Below are 14,276 nucleotides of genomic sequence, written 5' to 3' on the forward strand. Positions count from 1 at the left end.
GCATTAGGCCAGAAACCCACTAGAAGCGATTTTTAATCGCTAGTGATTTGAAAAAGCTCTTGCTAAAGCAATGCTATGGTGGATTTTTATAAAATCACATCACCCAAGTGGGATCACACCCATAGCATTACATTAGCAAGAGTTTTAAAATCGCAAAGCACTCAGAAAATCGCTCCTAGTGGGTTTCTGGCCTTACCCATGGTTACTTTCCTACACTGTAAGCTCTTTATTTCCTCAACTAGTACAGCGATGTCCCCATGTTTATTTAAGGTATTGGAACTATAAACAAAATAATTTTGGATAAAAGTAGAAAAAAAAAGTTAAATTCTCCTATACAAAGTACAGAAGCACAAACACACCAAAAATGCAGCACGCTGGCGATTGCGATTTGGAAAAAATCTAATTGTAGTAGTGGAAATACAGCACTGCAATTTACAAGTTAAACACGCCGCTGTAGCGATTGGAAAAATGCAAGCCGTACAAATTGTCAAATGCACCTAATGGAAAAGGGCCCTAACCCAACTCAAATGAATCAGGAAACCATGCACGTGTCTGCTTGCTTCCCCTTTCATCGCCAAGAATCACACTGATGGTGGGCAATCACTGTATCATTCTCAAAACAAAGTGAGGCAGCCCTGCAGAACAATAATTGGCTGTCTCTGCTTTTCTGGGCACACATTGTACCCCTAATGGCCCATTCTCACGAGGGACTTTTGTCGCCTCAACACGCGGCACGCGCGTGTTGCGGCGACAGGTCGCCCGTGAGTATGGGCCGTTGCACGCGCACGCACCCCGAACTGTCGCCCGTCGCTCATGTCGCCATGCGATTGAAAGTTTCAATCGCATGGCAACAGTCGCCGCCGCACCTCCGCCGCAACTGTCGCTAGTCCGCGTGAGTACGCGGACTAGCGACAGCAACATGATAGTAAATAAACGGCGCTTCCGGCGGGGGGAGGGACAACGGCGACAGCTTCCGTCGCATCAGTTGCCAGGTCCCTCCGCCGTGTGTATGCGGAGGGACCTGGCTACTAGCTGTCGCCAGCACGTCGCAAGCACGCTCCCGTGTGCTTGCGACATGCAAAAAAGTTGCCCGTGAGTATGGGCCATAAGCCACTCAGAGGTGGGCAGATGGTGCCATGCTGTTGCAGCCTGGATATGAACCAATAGAATGCAATGTAGTGGTTTAAAATTAGCATAGATTTGCACCGACTCAAAAAATGTTAACATCTTACTGACCATCTATAGTTACAAGTTTAGGTCACTTTTAGAATCAGAATCGCATTTATTTCGCCAAGCACGGCTGGGTCGTGCCCGGAATTGGGCTTGGCACATACATACAGGGCATATGCATAGAAACATAAGAGACAACAGAGCATAGAAAATAGTAGACAACACTTCATCTCAAAAACATACATAATACTTTTCCAAATACATCTGCCATGTGGTTTGCAGGCAGGAAGTCAACTTGGGGGGCCTACGGGGGCAGAGCATGTGCGGAGTTTATAAAGTTTAGTGAAATTACAGCTGAGGGGAAGAAGCTGTTTTTGTGTCTCGTGGTCTTTGTGGAGATGGACCGGTACCTCCGCCCCAAGGGGAGCTGATTGAAAAACTGGTGGCCAGGGTGGGAGGGATCCTTGGCGATCTTCAGAGCTCTGGAGCGTAGTCTGGCATTATAGAGGGAGTCTAGGGCAGGGAGTGTGTCCCCGATGATCCTTTCCGCTGACCTGATGACCCGCTGTAGTTTGCGTCTGTCGTCTTCGGTGGAGCCAGCATACCAGACAGTGATGGAAGAACAGAGGACGGATTTGATGGTTGCGGTGTAGAAGTTCGCCAGGAGTTTCCGTGACATGCCGAACTTCTTCAGTTGGCGGAGGAAGTAAAGCCTCTGCTGGGCTTTCCTCTGGGTGGAGACAGTGTTTGCCTTCCACTTCAGGGTGTTGGAGATGGTGGTGCCGAGAAGGCGGACACAGGGCACTTTCTCCACCTTCGTTCCACCAATGTGCAGTGGAGGTGGGGTGGAGGCATGTTTCCTAAAGTCAATGATAATCTCCACCGTTTTTGCGTTGTTGAGGACCAGCTTGTTCTCCTTGCACCAGTGGCAAATACTGTCCACCTGGTGGCGGTATGCCTGCTCGTCATTGTTGGAGATCAGGCCGACTATGGTGGTGTCGTCTGCAAATTTAATTACCTTGACAGAGCTTGCCGAGGATCTGCAATTGTTTGTGTAAAGGGAGAACAGGAATGGTGACAAGACGCAGCCTTGTGGGGCCCCTGTATTGGTGGTCTTTGGTTGTGAGGAGGTGGAGCCCAGCTTTACCACCTGGGATCTGTTTGTAAGGAAGTCGTTGATCCACAGTTGGAGTGTGGGGTGGACCCCGAGCTCAGCCAGGTTCTCCTGAAGTATCTGGGGGCTAATGGTGTTAAATGCCGAGCTAAAGTCGAGGAGGAGAACCCTGGCATATGATTTTGGTCTGTCAAGGTGATTGTTGACAAGCTCCAGACAGATGTTAATGGCGTCGTCGGTCGACCTATTTGCCCTGTAAGCAAATTGGTACGGGTCTAGCTGGGTTTCTGTTTTGTGTTTAAGGAGAGGCAGGACCGCCTTTTCGAAAGTTTTCATTATGACTGATGTGAGGGCGACAGGCCTGAAATTGTTGAGGTCGGACGCGCCCTGCTTTTTGGGTACAGGGATGATGGTGGACCTCTTGAAGCATGCCGGTACTATGCCACACTGAAGGGACTTGTTGAAGATGGAGGAAAGGATAGGAGCGAGCTGCTGAGCGCATGCTTTCAGGCAGGCTGGTGACACTCCATCAGGGCCTGAGACTTTCCTGGCCTTTAGCCTGGACAGGTGGCACGCCACGTCTGACTCATTTACGGTCGGGGAAGACAGGTTTTGGCATGGTGGTACTGCGGTATTCGGTGAAGTGTGGGTAGCCTGTAGTTCCGGAAGCCTCGCAGGAGTCTCATTCTCCTCGAACCTGCAGTAGAAGTCACTGAGTTTTTCCGCCAGCTCAGTGCTGGGAGGTGCGCTTTGGGGGGGGGGGGGGGGGTGTTGTAATTTGTGGCAGCTTTAAGTCCCCGCCAGACAACCCCTTAAAGTACAAAGTATACTCAGAATTTTTGCAACTGTTGATCAACATGGCATATCCCATGGATATCTTCAAATTGAATGATCACTTCAATAGATCGAGTATGCATAAGTCTAATATAACACCATAACAAATTTGACTGCATCATTTGATGCATCTGAATAAGTAAATAAAAATCAGAATTTTCATTGAGCATACCAGAAAGATTAAAACAGAGCTCTGGCGAACGGTGGAGTAGACTTTTCATAATCCAAAATGTATAGTTTCAATAAAATTAACAGATCTCTCAGTTAAATTATTCTATTTATAAATATCCCCAAGACCATGCAAAGATTTGTCCTTGATATGACACAGTAGAACTTAAAGAACACAGCTGAATGGCATTCTTAATACTATAAAAAAGGTTAGCACTGACAAAGAAGCCTACATTAAATGTGCTGTTTATTTGATTGTGTTGTTTTATCATACATGAAACAAGTGAAACCTAGTTAGGAAAGAAATGTGATTAATCATTAATAAGTAACACCCAGATATTTAGTTACTTTCAATTCACCTATTCAGACATGTAGCAGATTTTCTTCCATCTACTCAATACTTAATGACATTGGCCTCAATTCACTAAGCAGTTTAGACTAGTCTACAGATGGTTTTTAGTCTACCGATGGTTTGGTGTAATGTTTTAGACCTGGTCTAACATTCAGTAATTACACAATTCACAAAGGCAAACAAGGACTAACCACGCCCACTTTTTCTGACAGAGATTAGACCAGCTGATTTCTGTAGGTACAGTAATTCTGTGAGGTATTTTAGATGGGAGGATGGAACCTTTTGAATTATATATGCACGAGTTTAATTGTATCCAGAGGAGAGCTCATCAAAAGGAGAAGTATGTCAGTCACAGCTACTTGTTTGTGAATTGCATCTTTTGATCATTTCCCCTGCTTTACCTACCTAATTACCAAATGGTTTAGACCAGGTCTAAAAACAGGTCTAAAACATTTGGTAATAGTGAATTCCCCTTTGATGCAACTGACCAAACCATCAGTAGACTAAAAACCATCAGTAGACTAGTCTAAACTGCTTAGTGAATTGAGGCCAGTGTCTAACACCGCATTTTGTATAGTCTATATTTGGAATATCTAAAAGAGAAACGAATATGTCTCTTTCAGATCTACATATTAATAAGGTATGCGGTGTTGAGTGAAAGGTGAACTGATCCATTTAAAACTTACTGGTCAAAATCATTTTCACGGCATAACAAATTTCATATTTGTCAAGCAGCACAGTAAATAGGTTCATATACCTCAATTCCAGTTTCCTACCTATCTAACCTAATGTGGCAGGCTGGCAGCAGAAGACAGCAGTGTCGTTTAGGGTCATTTACTCCATTTTCCCCTCTAAATCTCCTCAGTTACCTGACAAATATTTACTGTAATTACTAAAAAGGTTGTGAAATGTATGTGAATACACATCAGTCATCGCATGTTAGTAAACATTCAGTCCAACGCGAATGAACATGAAAAATGCTTTGCTTTTTTAGTAAGAGGGCATTTTGGTAACTTTTATCTCCCTATACATTCCTAGTAGCTTGGGTCACCCTGCGCTGCTTGGATACTCTGCTCTTTTCACAAATAGCATTCTGCTAAGTCAGGGATAAAGAATCATTCAGAGTTCAGATTTATAGATACTCCCTAAGAAGAAGGTGTCTGGTTTATAACTGTTCTCTGCCCCCACCTTTCTGAGCCTGAGTGACTGACTGCCGTTTAAGGGTATGTAGAGAAAGTTTTCTACTCTCTGTTTTAAGAAGGCAATTACACCTAGCTTTGCTTTTTTAGTAGGAGGGCTTTTTGGTTCCTTTTATCCCCCTATACATTCCTAGTAGTTTGGGTCACCCTGAGCTGCCTGGTTACTCTGTTCTACTCTCACAAGTGTTTTTAGGAATGCATCTAATAAGGATTCATAGAAAGATTGGAGACAGTCCCTCACTATTCAGTGTACAGAGGTGACAGCGCCCTACCCCCAAATGTTACTGAGTCTGCAGAGCGAGCAAGACAAACAAACAAACAAAGAGTAAACTCTGCAGACAGCCTGTGTGCTCTGCTAGAATGTCCTGCATGTCTAGATGTCAGGACGCTCTCCAGCCATGACTAGCTATGGAGCGGTAGGATCATCTGATGCTCTCTCCCTCTGACTGGGACACACACAGCCTGCACTTCTCCCTGAGTTCCCAAGGACAGTGTTTGAAGTGTGTAATGGACACAGTGGGGGTTGCAGGTTTTGTCTTTCATTGCGAGAGAGTGAATAGGAGGGCAGCATCTAAAGCTCAAACAATGATAATGGACATGTAAGCAATGTGTGTAATTACATCCATCACTACCTATAATTGAAGATGGCATAATAATGTATTTCCATTAATGCTGTCTGTTTGCCCTCTCTCTAATGCTATGTACCCACCTCACGATTTTTCCAACGATTTTCCCGATGTCCATTCATTTTTTTTTTTGACCAACAAGTAGTCATTTACACGATGTCGTGACATCCCTTAGCATTGTGTGGTGAAAAGTGACCGTCACTGAGGACCGGATCTTTAACCTCCTTGGCGGTAACCCCGTGTGTGACACGGGGTAAGCCGCCGGAGGGTGCCGCTCAGGCCCTGCTGGGCCGATTTTAATAATTTTTTTTTTGCTGGACGCAGCTAGCACTTTGCTAGCTGCGCCAGCACTCTGATCGCCGCCGGCCCCTTTGCGATCGCCGCTATCTGCTGCGGCGCGGGCCCCCCCCCCCTCCAGACCCCAGCGCTGCCTGGCCAATCAGTGCCAGGCAGCGCCGAGGGGTGGCCCGGGACTCCCAATGACGTCCCGACGTCAGTGACGTCGGTGACGTCATCCCGCCCCGTCGCCATGGCGACGGGGGAAGCCCTCCAGGAAATCCCGTTCTATGAACGGGATTTCCTGATCGGAGATCGCCGAAGGCGATCGAAGCGGGCGGGGGGGTGCCGCTCAGCAGCGGCTATCATGTAGCGAGCCCTCGGCTCGCTACATGATTAAAAAAATTTTTTTTTAAAAAAAACCTGCTGCGCTCCCTCCTGGCGGTATTTTTCATACCGCCAAGGAGGTTAAGATCCTTGACGACACCCCGTAAAGTACTGCGGTCGCTTGACTTCTCGTTCGCGCCCGTCCTGTAATGTCACGTGACATCTCGCATACCCGCTGGCAGGTAGATGAATCGCTGGACGCTTGTCATGAGGGGACACCTCGCTGGATCCATCTTCCTGTGTTGTTGCAGTCACTGTGGTGAGTGTGGAGCTTAACTTTGCTCGCCCTCACCCTCTGCTCATGCTCCCTCTCCCACTGTCTCTCTGACCAAACAACTGCTACTTGGGGAACAATGTGCACAACTATGTACACTAGTCTGAGCACTCTTCAGAGGAGCCAGTAGCGTTTGGAACTATTATTGTGAGTACATAGTCATGTCACTGACTGCTCACTGGAGCTTACAATTTAATCCCTACTATAGTCAAACTGTAATGTCCTACCATATTATTATTATGTATTCATATAGCACTGACATTCTGCAGCACTTTACAGAGTACATAGTCATGTCACTGACTGTCCTCAGAGTAGCTCACAATCTAATCCAACCATAGTCATAGTCTAATGTCCTACCATATTATTATTATGTATTTATATAGCATTGACATCTTCTGCAGCACATTACAGAGTACATAGTCATGTCACTGACTGTCCTCAGAGTAGCTCACAATCTAACCCTACCGTAGTTATAGAATAATGTCCTACCATATTATTATTATGTATTTATAAAGCACTGACATCTCCTGCAGCACTTTACAGAGTCATGTCACTGACTGTCCTCAGAGGAGCTCACAATCTAATCCCTACCACAGTTATAGTCTAATATTTTCAATATAGGATTGTTTTGGGGTAAACCAGTTGACTTATTAGTATGTTTTTTAGGATGCAGGAAATGTCTGAAGTGTCTGAAGACAGAAACTCCATGCAGATTTTGCCCTGGCCAATGTTCAAGCCTAGGACTCAGCACTAAAATGCAGTAGTGCTACCCACTGAGCCTCTATTCTACTCATAGATATCTGCTCATCCATGTCATCAATTCTGACCCTCTACTACCCTTCCTCCCTCCATTCTACTTCTCTTCTCTTGTATCACTTACACTACAAACACACTGTGCTTATCTCCAGAATGGATTATGAATCAAACCATTAGGCCCAGTGCACACCAAAACCGCTAGCAGATCCTCAAAACGCTAGCGGTTTTTGGAGCAGATTTCAGAGCGATTCTAGGCATGTTTAGAGACATTTTCTAAACATGCTGAGCGTTTATGTGAAGCAGATTACAAATCTTGTTACAGTAAAAGCTGTTACTGAACAGCTTCTGTAGCAAAAACGCCTGGAAAACTGCTCTGATCTAGCGTTTTTTCAGAGCGGTTAGCATTTTTCCTATACTTTACATTGAGGCAGAATCGCTTCTGCAAACAGCAAATGTGCAGCAGGAGGCACGTTTGCGGTTTGCTAAAAACCTCAAACCGCTGGTGTGCATCATCCCATTGAAATACATTAGCCAAGCGTTTTCACAGACAGATGTGGTTGGCGGATCGCTGCTAAAACCGCTCGGTGTACACTGTGCCTTAAACCACCTTACCATATCGGCCCTTCAATGTCATGATATACCCACTCCAGTCCTACCCCAACAGGTGGTAACATATCTGCATATCTCATAATGTTTGTGAAAAATTATTCTGAAAGGAAGAATGTCTTGCTTGATAATCCAATCTTGCAATGTGACTGACATTGGAACTTGTAGTGTGGGTGTTGTATTTATTTGAGGTGCATACTGGCAGCATGTGCTGTATGGCATACAATGCTGATCATCCACAAGGTAAACTTAGGCAGCTGCCTAGGGTTTAGGGGCCTGGTGGTTGCTAGCCCCCACCAAATCTAACTAAATGAGCCAGGTGACCATCAGTGGAGGGCAAAGTGTTATCTTGCCCAGGGCCCCGTTTCATAGTTATCCTTCTCTGATGGCTTATATCATGTGTGAAGTGTTCTATAATGTATATGATTTTTGTTTTATTTTTAGGGGGGGGGGGGGGGGGGGGCGCCACAGGATTTCTTGCCTAGAGTGACAAGAAGGCTAGAGGCGCCCCTGCTATAAGCCTACTGAAATAAAAAGAAAGTACAGACAGCAAAAAGGAAAAGCAAGAAAGTTTCCGGGAAATCTGGACAGATCGACCTATAATCAAGCAAGAACAAGGAGCTTTCAGCCTACAGTGTCAAAAAAGGCAACACTATTAATAATATGTGAAATCACTGGCAAATTGCCACATTTCCAGCTGGCCACAATAGTACCTGGGAGGTAGTGATTCAACTGTCTTGGCAGTGGGTTTTGAGTTTCTTATCAGGCAATCCAAGTAAACAAGTAGCTAGATGCTGATTTGGCTGTGCAATGACCGTATCAGTGCAGAAATTTAAGAGTTCAGAACATCACGTGGTGCGAACATCATGTGGTTTACCAAAACCCCAGAATGACCACACAGACATGCAAAACTCCTAAGGTACTACACATCCTTGTAGCCAAGATGACACGCTGGTAGATCGCCTACCTTGTACCGGTAGTTAAAAAATGCAGCCAATCAAGAATCCCCAGATAACTCCAACACAAAGAGTTCTGAATACTTTCATAATGCCTTTAACAACAGTTACTTTTGAGAACACTTAATTTGGCATATGTGTCAGAAAAGCTGCAGCTCTTAAATAAACATTCCATTGCTAGTTCTCGCAGTAATGACTGGAACGGCTTATCTGGATGTTGTCAAGTAACTCAGTCCTACACCAAAGCCTACTGTTTGTTTACATTTGTGCAATATATTATTCAAAGTACAAGGGCTAGTTCACACTTTGGGTACCCTCTAAGTCTGCTTAGAATACAGTTACATTTTTGAAAATTACTTCAGTACTTTAAAAGTAATCTAAAAACCCAGTTGTTTATATCTAGTGCCTTTTACAACAATATTTCAGTGTCATTGTGTATAATTCTTGAGATTGGAGGGAACTAAGCTACAATATGAAAAACTACTGCAATTAACATTTCATCTAATCCCATCAGATGTGCAGAGAAGCTCCTACCATACTTGCACATGAGTGGAGAATGGAAGTTATCAGAGCATCACTCCACATTTCCATCATATCAATGGATTAGGTTTCTGAAGGCTGTAGCCCAGCTTTATGGGCCATTTAGTCCCATAAGACAAAATAAACAAACAAACAAACAAACAAACACTTATATCGCGCTTTTCTCCTGGCGGAGTCAAAGCGCCAGAGCTGCAGCCACTAGGACGCGCTCTATAGGCAGTAGCAGTGTTAGGGAGACTGGCCCAAGGTCTCCTACTGAATAGGTGCTGGCTTACTGAACAGGCAGAGCAGAGATTCAAACCCTGGTCTCCTGTGTCAGAGGCAGAGCCCTTAACCATTAACCTTAACCATTACACCATCCAGCCAAAATAAAATAAATAAAAAATGTTACATAGATTAAACATATGTACATAAATGTCAAAAAATACCTCATCTGTGTAATGAAAGAAATGAAAATAAAATACCAACCAGAAGAACCAGTTAGCAAGCTCATTGCTGCAATCGCTAGCTTGTTTCTGAGCTCGAACTGTGAGATCAAAGTTGGATCCTGCATTTGGCCATGAGAAATAAAACATCCCTGAATTCAGAATCTTCCTAAGAGAGGTCACCCGTTCCTCCTCTTTGGTCTCTTCTTGAATTGGGCAGAACTCAGTCGCTGTGATTTTGTAAATTTCCGTGTCCAAAATTCTTCCCACAGAGCTGCATCCACTTACTAAGACGAGAAAGTGCAGATCAGAGTTCCCTATGATCAAACCAGAGAAAAAGTCAGCTATTTTTCAGCAATCAAAAAGTGCATCTATGGGCAAAAGTAACCAAATTACTTTACAGGGGCAGGATTTGTTTTTACTTCCATTTGTTGCTAATGTGGTTTTACACCAAGCTAATACTGTAATGTTAGGACAAACAGTGTCTTAATACTAGCGTTTTGCAAGCGGAGAGCACCTCTATACTCTTTCTCCTTTGGAAGGTCCTCGAACTCCATTGGTACCATACCCTCTATGTAATGTATACTGTATTGCTACTGATTTTTTTTAATGCAAAGGGTAACATACAGTGATGTACAAAACATCCATAAGGTGGAAATCCAATAAAAAGAATAATGCTAAATACAGTTTTTTTTTTGTTTTTTTTTATTCTTAAAACAAAAGATATATGCACATATTCAGCTTCACATGAATACAATGTTGTTGTCATAGTGCATCACTGCAAGTCAGTGAGTGACTATGCAAATTATTCTTTTAAAAGGATCTACTTACCCGGGGCTTCATCCAGCCCCTGGCAGCCGACATGTCCCTCGTCGCAGCTCGAGTGTCCCAGGATCCCCACCATTGAAGATGGTGATGATCGAACACCTAGATGTTCGGGTTCGGTTAGGTTCAGCTGACGTCATCCAGCACGCCTGCCCCCTCCCGCCACCAGGGGGCACCGGTCCTCCAGAGAGCCGCCCAGTGGTGCGCACAAGGGGGGGGGGGTGTTTCTGGGGCAGGCCGGCTTTTGGGAGGACCGGCGCCCCCTGGTGGCGGGAGGGTGCAGGCGGGCTGGATGACGTCAGCCGAACCTAACCAAACCCGAACATCTAGGTGTTCGATCATCACTAGTTGGCGTCTGCTGCGCTTGCCGGCATCTTCAATGGAGGGGATCCTGGGACACTGGAGCTGCAGCGAGGGACATATCGGCTGCCAGGGGCTGGATGAAGCCCCGGGTAAGTACATCGATTTTTTTTTTTTAATTGCTGGGATGTGTACCTCAAGTCCTGAAAATCCAGCCACAGATCCAAAACTGCTAGCAGTGTGTTTGTGGTGTTTAAAGAGAACCTTCAAGCAGATCCGAGATGAAAAACTAACTATAACAAGTAACTTGTCTATATATCTTATCTAAAGTTTAGATTAGATTTACACAGCAAATCTAGCTGCAAACAGCTTTAATAGAATATGATTATTTCTTCCTGTGATACAATGACAGCAGCCATGTTGTTTGTAAACATTACACAGGGGCAGGCTTATCTGCATTGTGAGCAAAAAAACCTAATCCCCCCTCCTCCTTCCTCCTCCCCTCTGCCTCTGAAATCTCTGGCTAGTAATACCTCCTCCTCCTCCTGCCCAGACTGAGCTCCCATGAGCCCTTGCTACTGTCTGAAAGTGCCTTGGCTCTCTGAAAACCTGTGGGAGTGGCTTGTTTAGTTTATAGGGAATTAGAGTATTAAAACAAAAATAAAAAAATATTTGGCTTGAGGAATGCCTTATAAACAATAGGAAAGGAACACAATTATGCAATGAGTAAAAGTTCACCTCAAATCCACTTTAATAGCTTACTGAATGTTAAAAAGTGTGCCCAACCCCCATATGAAAAGTGGATACAGACCAGACTGCTGCAGAACTTCAGAAGACTGACTAAGATGGTGTCCCTCAACCCATTCCACATAAGCCCACTGAGTAACCTAAACATCCACTCTCTTTCTCCTCCTCTCTATTCCGCCTCTTTCACTTCCGACTCTCGAGTAATCAAAGCATGTCCTGAAACACTAGGAATGAGTGCAAGGTGGATATCAGCAAAGGAAAGGTCAGTGACCAGTGTATGGGCTAGTGCACACCAAGAGTGCTTCTGAGGGCTTTTCAGATAGCCATTGCTTTGAAAAGAGCTTGGCTACTGAAACCCTATGAGGGTGTTCCCACAGCAGCGTAGTGACTTTTCTGAAATAACAAACGTGCAACATGTAGCCTTTTTTGGAGCTATTTAGCTTGAATGGAACAAAACAGCATCCAGTGTTTGCGGGACGTGTTGCCATGGTGATGCTTCTAGTTTGTACGCATACCACTGGCCTACGTAGTTCAAAGTCTCTGCGCACAGACCATGCCTGGACCACACCGATTGGCCAGGGGATCTGTATACCTTACGGAAGTAGGGAAATTACTACAATAACGACTCTGGCGGCAGGATAGCGTGGTAATGGTGCGAAATGGTAGCCAATCCTTTCAAAGATGGTGCTGAGTGACAGGGGGAGATTGGGAACATATCAGTAAATGTACTGTTATTTATGGAAGTTATGCATAGCCCAATTGCGGGCATGATATATGGCAGTCATACTGATCACTTGATCACTTTGATACATTTGGAATGCCATGATCTCTGTTATGATGGTCATACATGGTACAATTTTTTCATACAATCTTACCATTTCTATGTAATATAAGGGAACTGCCTAAATTATCCTTTCAGTATATTCACTTAATTTACCCTTATACTACATAGAAATGGTAAGATTGTATGAAAAAATTGTACCATGTATGGCCACCATTAGATTGACAGAATTGCACTATGTATACATGCATTATGATTGAGGAGGTGTTGCCTTGTACCATGGGTGGTACTGCTATCACTTGGGGGGGGGGGGGGTGTATATAGAGTGGTGCACTACTTATGTTGTTTGTCTGCACTGTTCTGAGGAAGGGGACCCCGTGTGGCCCCCGAAACAATTGAAGAATAAATGCTCTTTGAGAAGCTGGTGGGCTAACCAATCCTTCCTACTGCTTGATTGTTATGGGATGTTGCTTAGCGTCTCTGGTTAGGAACCCAATCTGATACCGTAAGGTGTGCCTCTCCTTACCTTCTACTTCTGTGGACTTAAAAATTGACAAATCAAATGCATCCGCTGCAGCATTCGTTTGGTTCATTTTCAAACACATACATTTCCATTAAATGGCCATTAAATCTGCCTCAGCTCAGAATTATTGACAATCTCTAATTATGACAAGTGGTTTACGGAGGTTGGCAACGCAATTATGCCTTTCAAATTATGCACAAGATTCTTAGGTTGACTGTAATAGAGACAAAATTAAAATGACAAAAATGAAGACTACCTAAGAAAAAACAATAGAAGACATTGATGTTTTAAATACTGAGGAATAAACTAATAAACTATTCTTTTCAATATTTGTTATGGTGTGTTCTAATTGAAATTCTTGATATTCCAGAATATTCCATACAATAAATTAAAATGCTAAAGTATTCACATACTTTTTCATATGAGGGTGGAGTTCCACAAATTTTTGCCAGACTAGTTTTATAAAATTGCATTGAAGTAAATGGTGCTGACTTCTGTGGTTAATAGTAAAGTCTCCGTAAGTGCTATCATCATCAAATTTGTCTGCCCCTCTCCCCAAAGCTCTTTTTTTACATATCACGGACAAGGGGCTCATCCCCATGTGGGTGTAGGCCCCTGGGGAAGGCAGCTTATGCTGGAATCTGGGAGGCATCTTTAAAATCAAGGGAGCCCCAAGCTGTCCTACAGCAGTAGAGTGGTGGGGATCCTCAATCATAGATGATATTGGCATGGGACCATTATTTATAGACAAGTATTTACTGTTAAATTAGAATAGCCCCAATCCCCAGGGTCTACAATAGTATAGTGAGCTGAAGTGGGGAACAGCATGTGCCTAGAGCATCTTTTATTTCACTGAGGAAGATGGCATGGGACATTTTCTAGAGGATTTATCCTTTGGATTTACCAGATTCCCACCTCTGTCGTCATACTCTGTTACCCAGGCAACCAGGGCTTGAACTTTTAGATTTAACAGCCTTCGTTCACATCACATCCTGTTTTACAGGAAGTGATGCGTAATGTATTATGTGACACATATAATTTTACACATCTGGCGCAGAGCCCGCTCTACCAGAGTGTGTTTCACAAATGTACGCAATTTCAGTGCCTCCTTTACAGTTTGCTGGTCCGGCGTGCATTCCACCTCGGCGTGAGCGATCCTTGTCAGCATGTGAGGGGCTGGTTCAGGGTTATGGCGGCAGACTTCCTGGTTGGGTGAAACACTGCACAGCTACACATACTGCTCAGGTAATAGTCTTAAATTGATGTTAGACTGAAAGCATAAAAGGGGTTATGGTGCTCATGCTCAGTTGTCCTGATGAAGAGCAACATGCACATGGTGTAAAACAGCTGTAGACCACCACCAGCTTGTACTCCTCTCCTAACACAAACTGAGGTACCTCCTCAAACAGCCATAATC

General features: G+C 44.2%; 1 protein-coding gene across 6 annotated transcripts in view; it reads right to left on the reverse strand.

The window, feature by feature from the left end:
- The window catches only part of SYNJ2 (synaptojanin 2), a 289,087-nt gene that overhangs the window by 223,571 nt on the left and 51,240 nt on the right, over nucleotides 1-14,276 (reverse strand). For 5 of the 6 annotated variants that reach the window (XM_068231852.1, XM_068231851.1, XM_068231850.1 and 2 more), the window contains exon 3: nucleotides 9,727-10,000. In XM_068231852.1, coding sequence (XP_068087953.1) covers nucleotides 9,727-10,000 — 274 coding nt within the window. Of the gene's footprint in view, nucleotides 1-9,726; nucleotides 10,001-14,276 lie in introns of those variants that run through there. The other variant, XM_068231854.1, reaches the window with a different exon arrangement.

This window comes from Hyperolius riggenbachi, chromosome 4, assembly GCF_040937935.1.
Source record: "Hyperolius riggenbachi isolate aHypRig1 chromosome 4, aHypRig1.pri, whole genome shotgun sequence".
NCBI lineage: Eukaryota > Metazoa > Chordata > Amphibia > Anura > Hyperoliidae > Hyperolius > Hyperolius riggenbachi.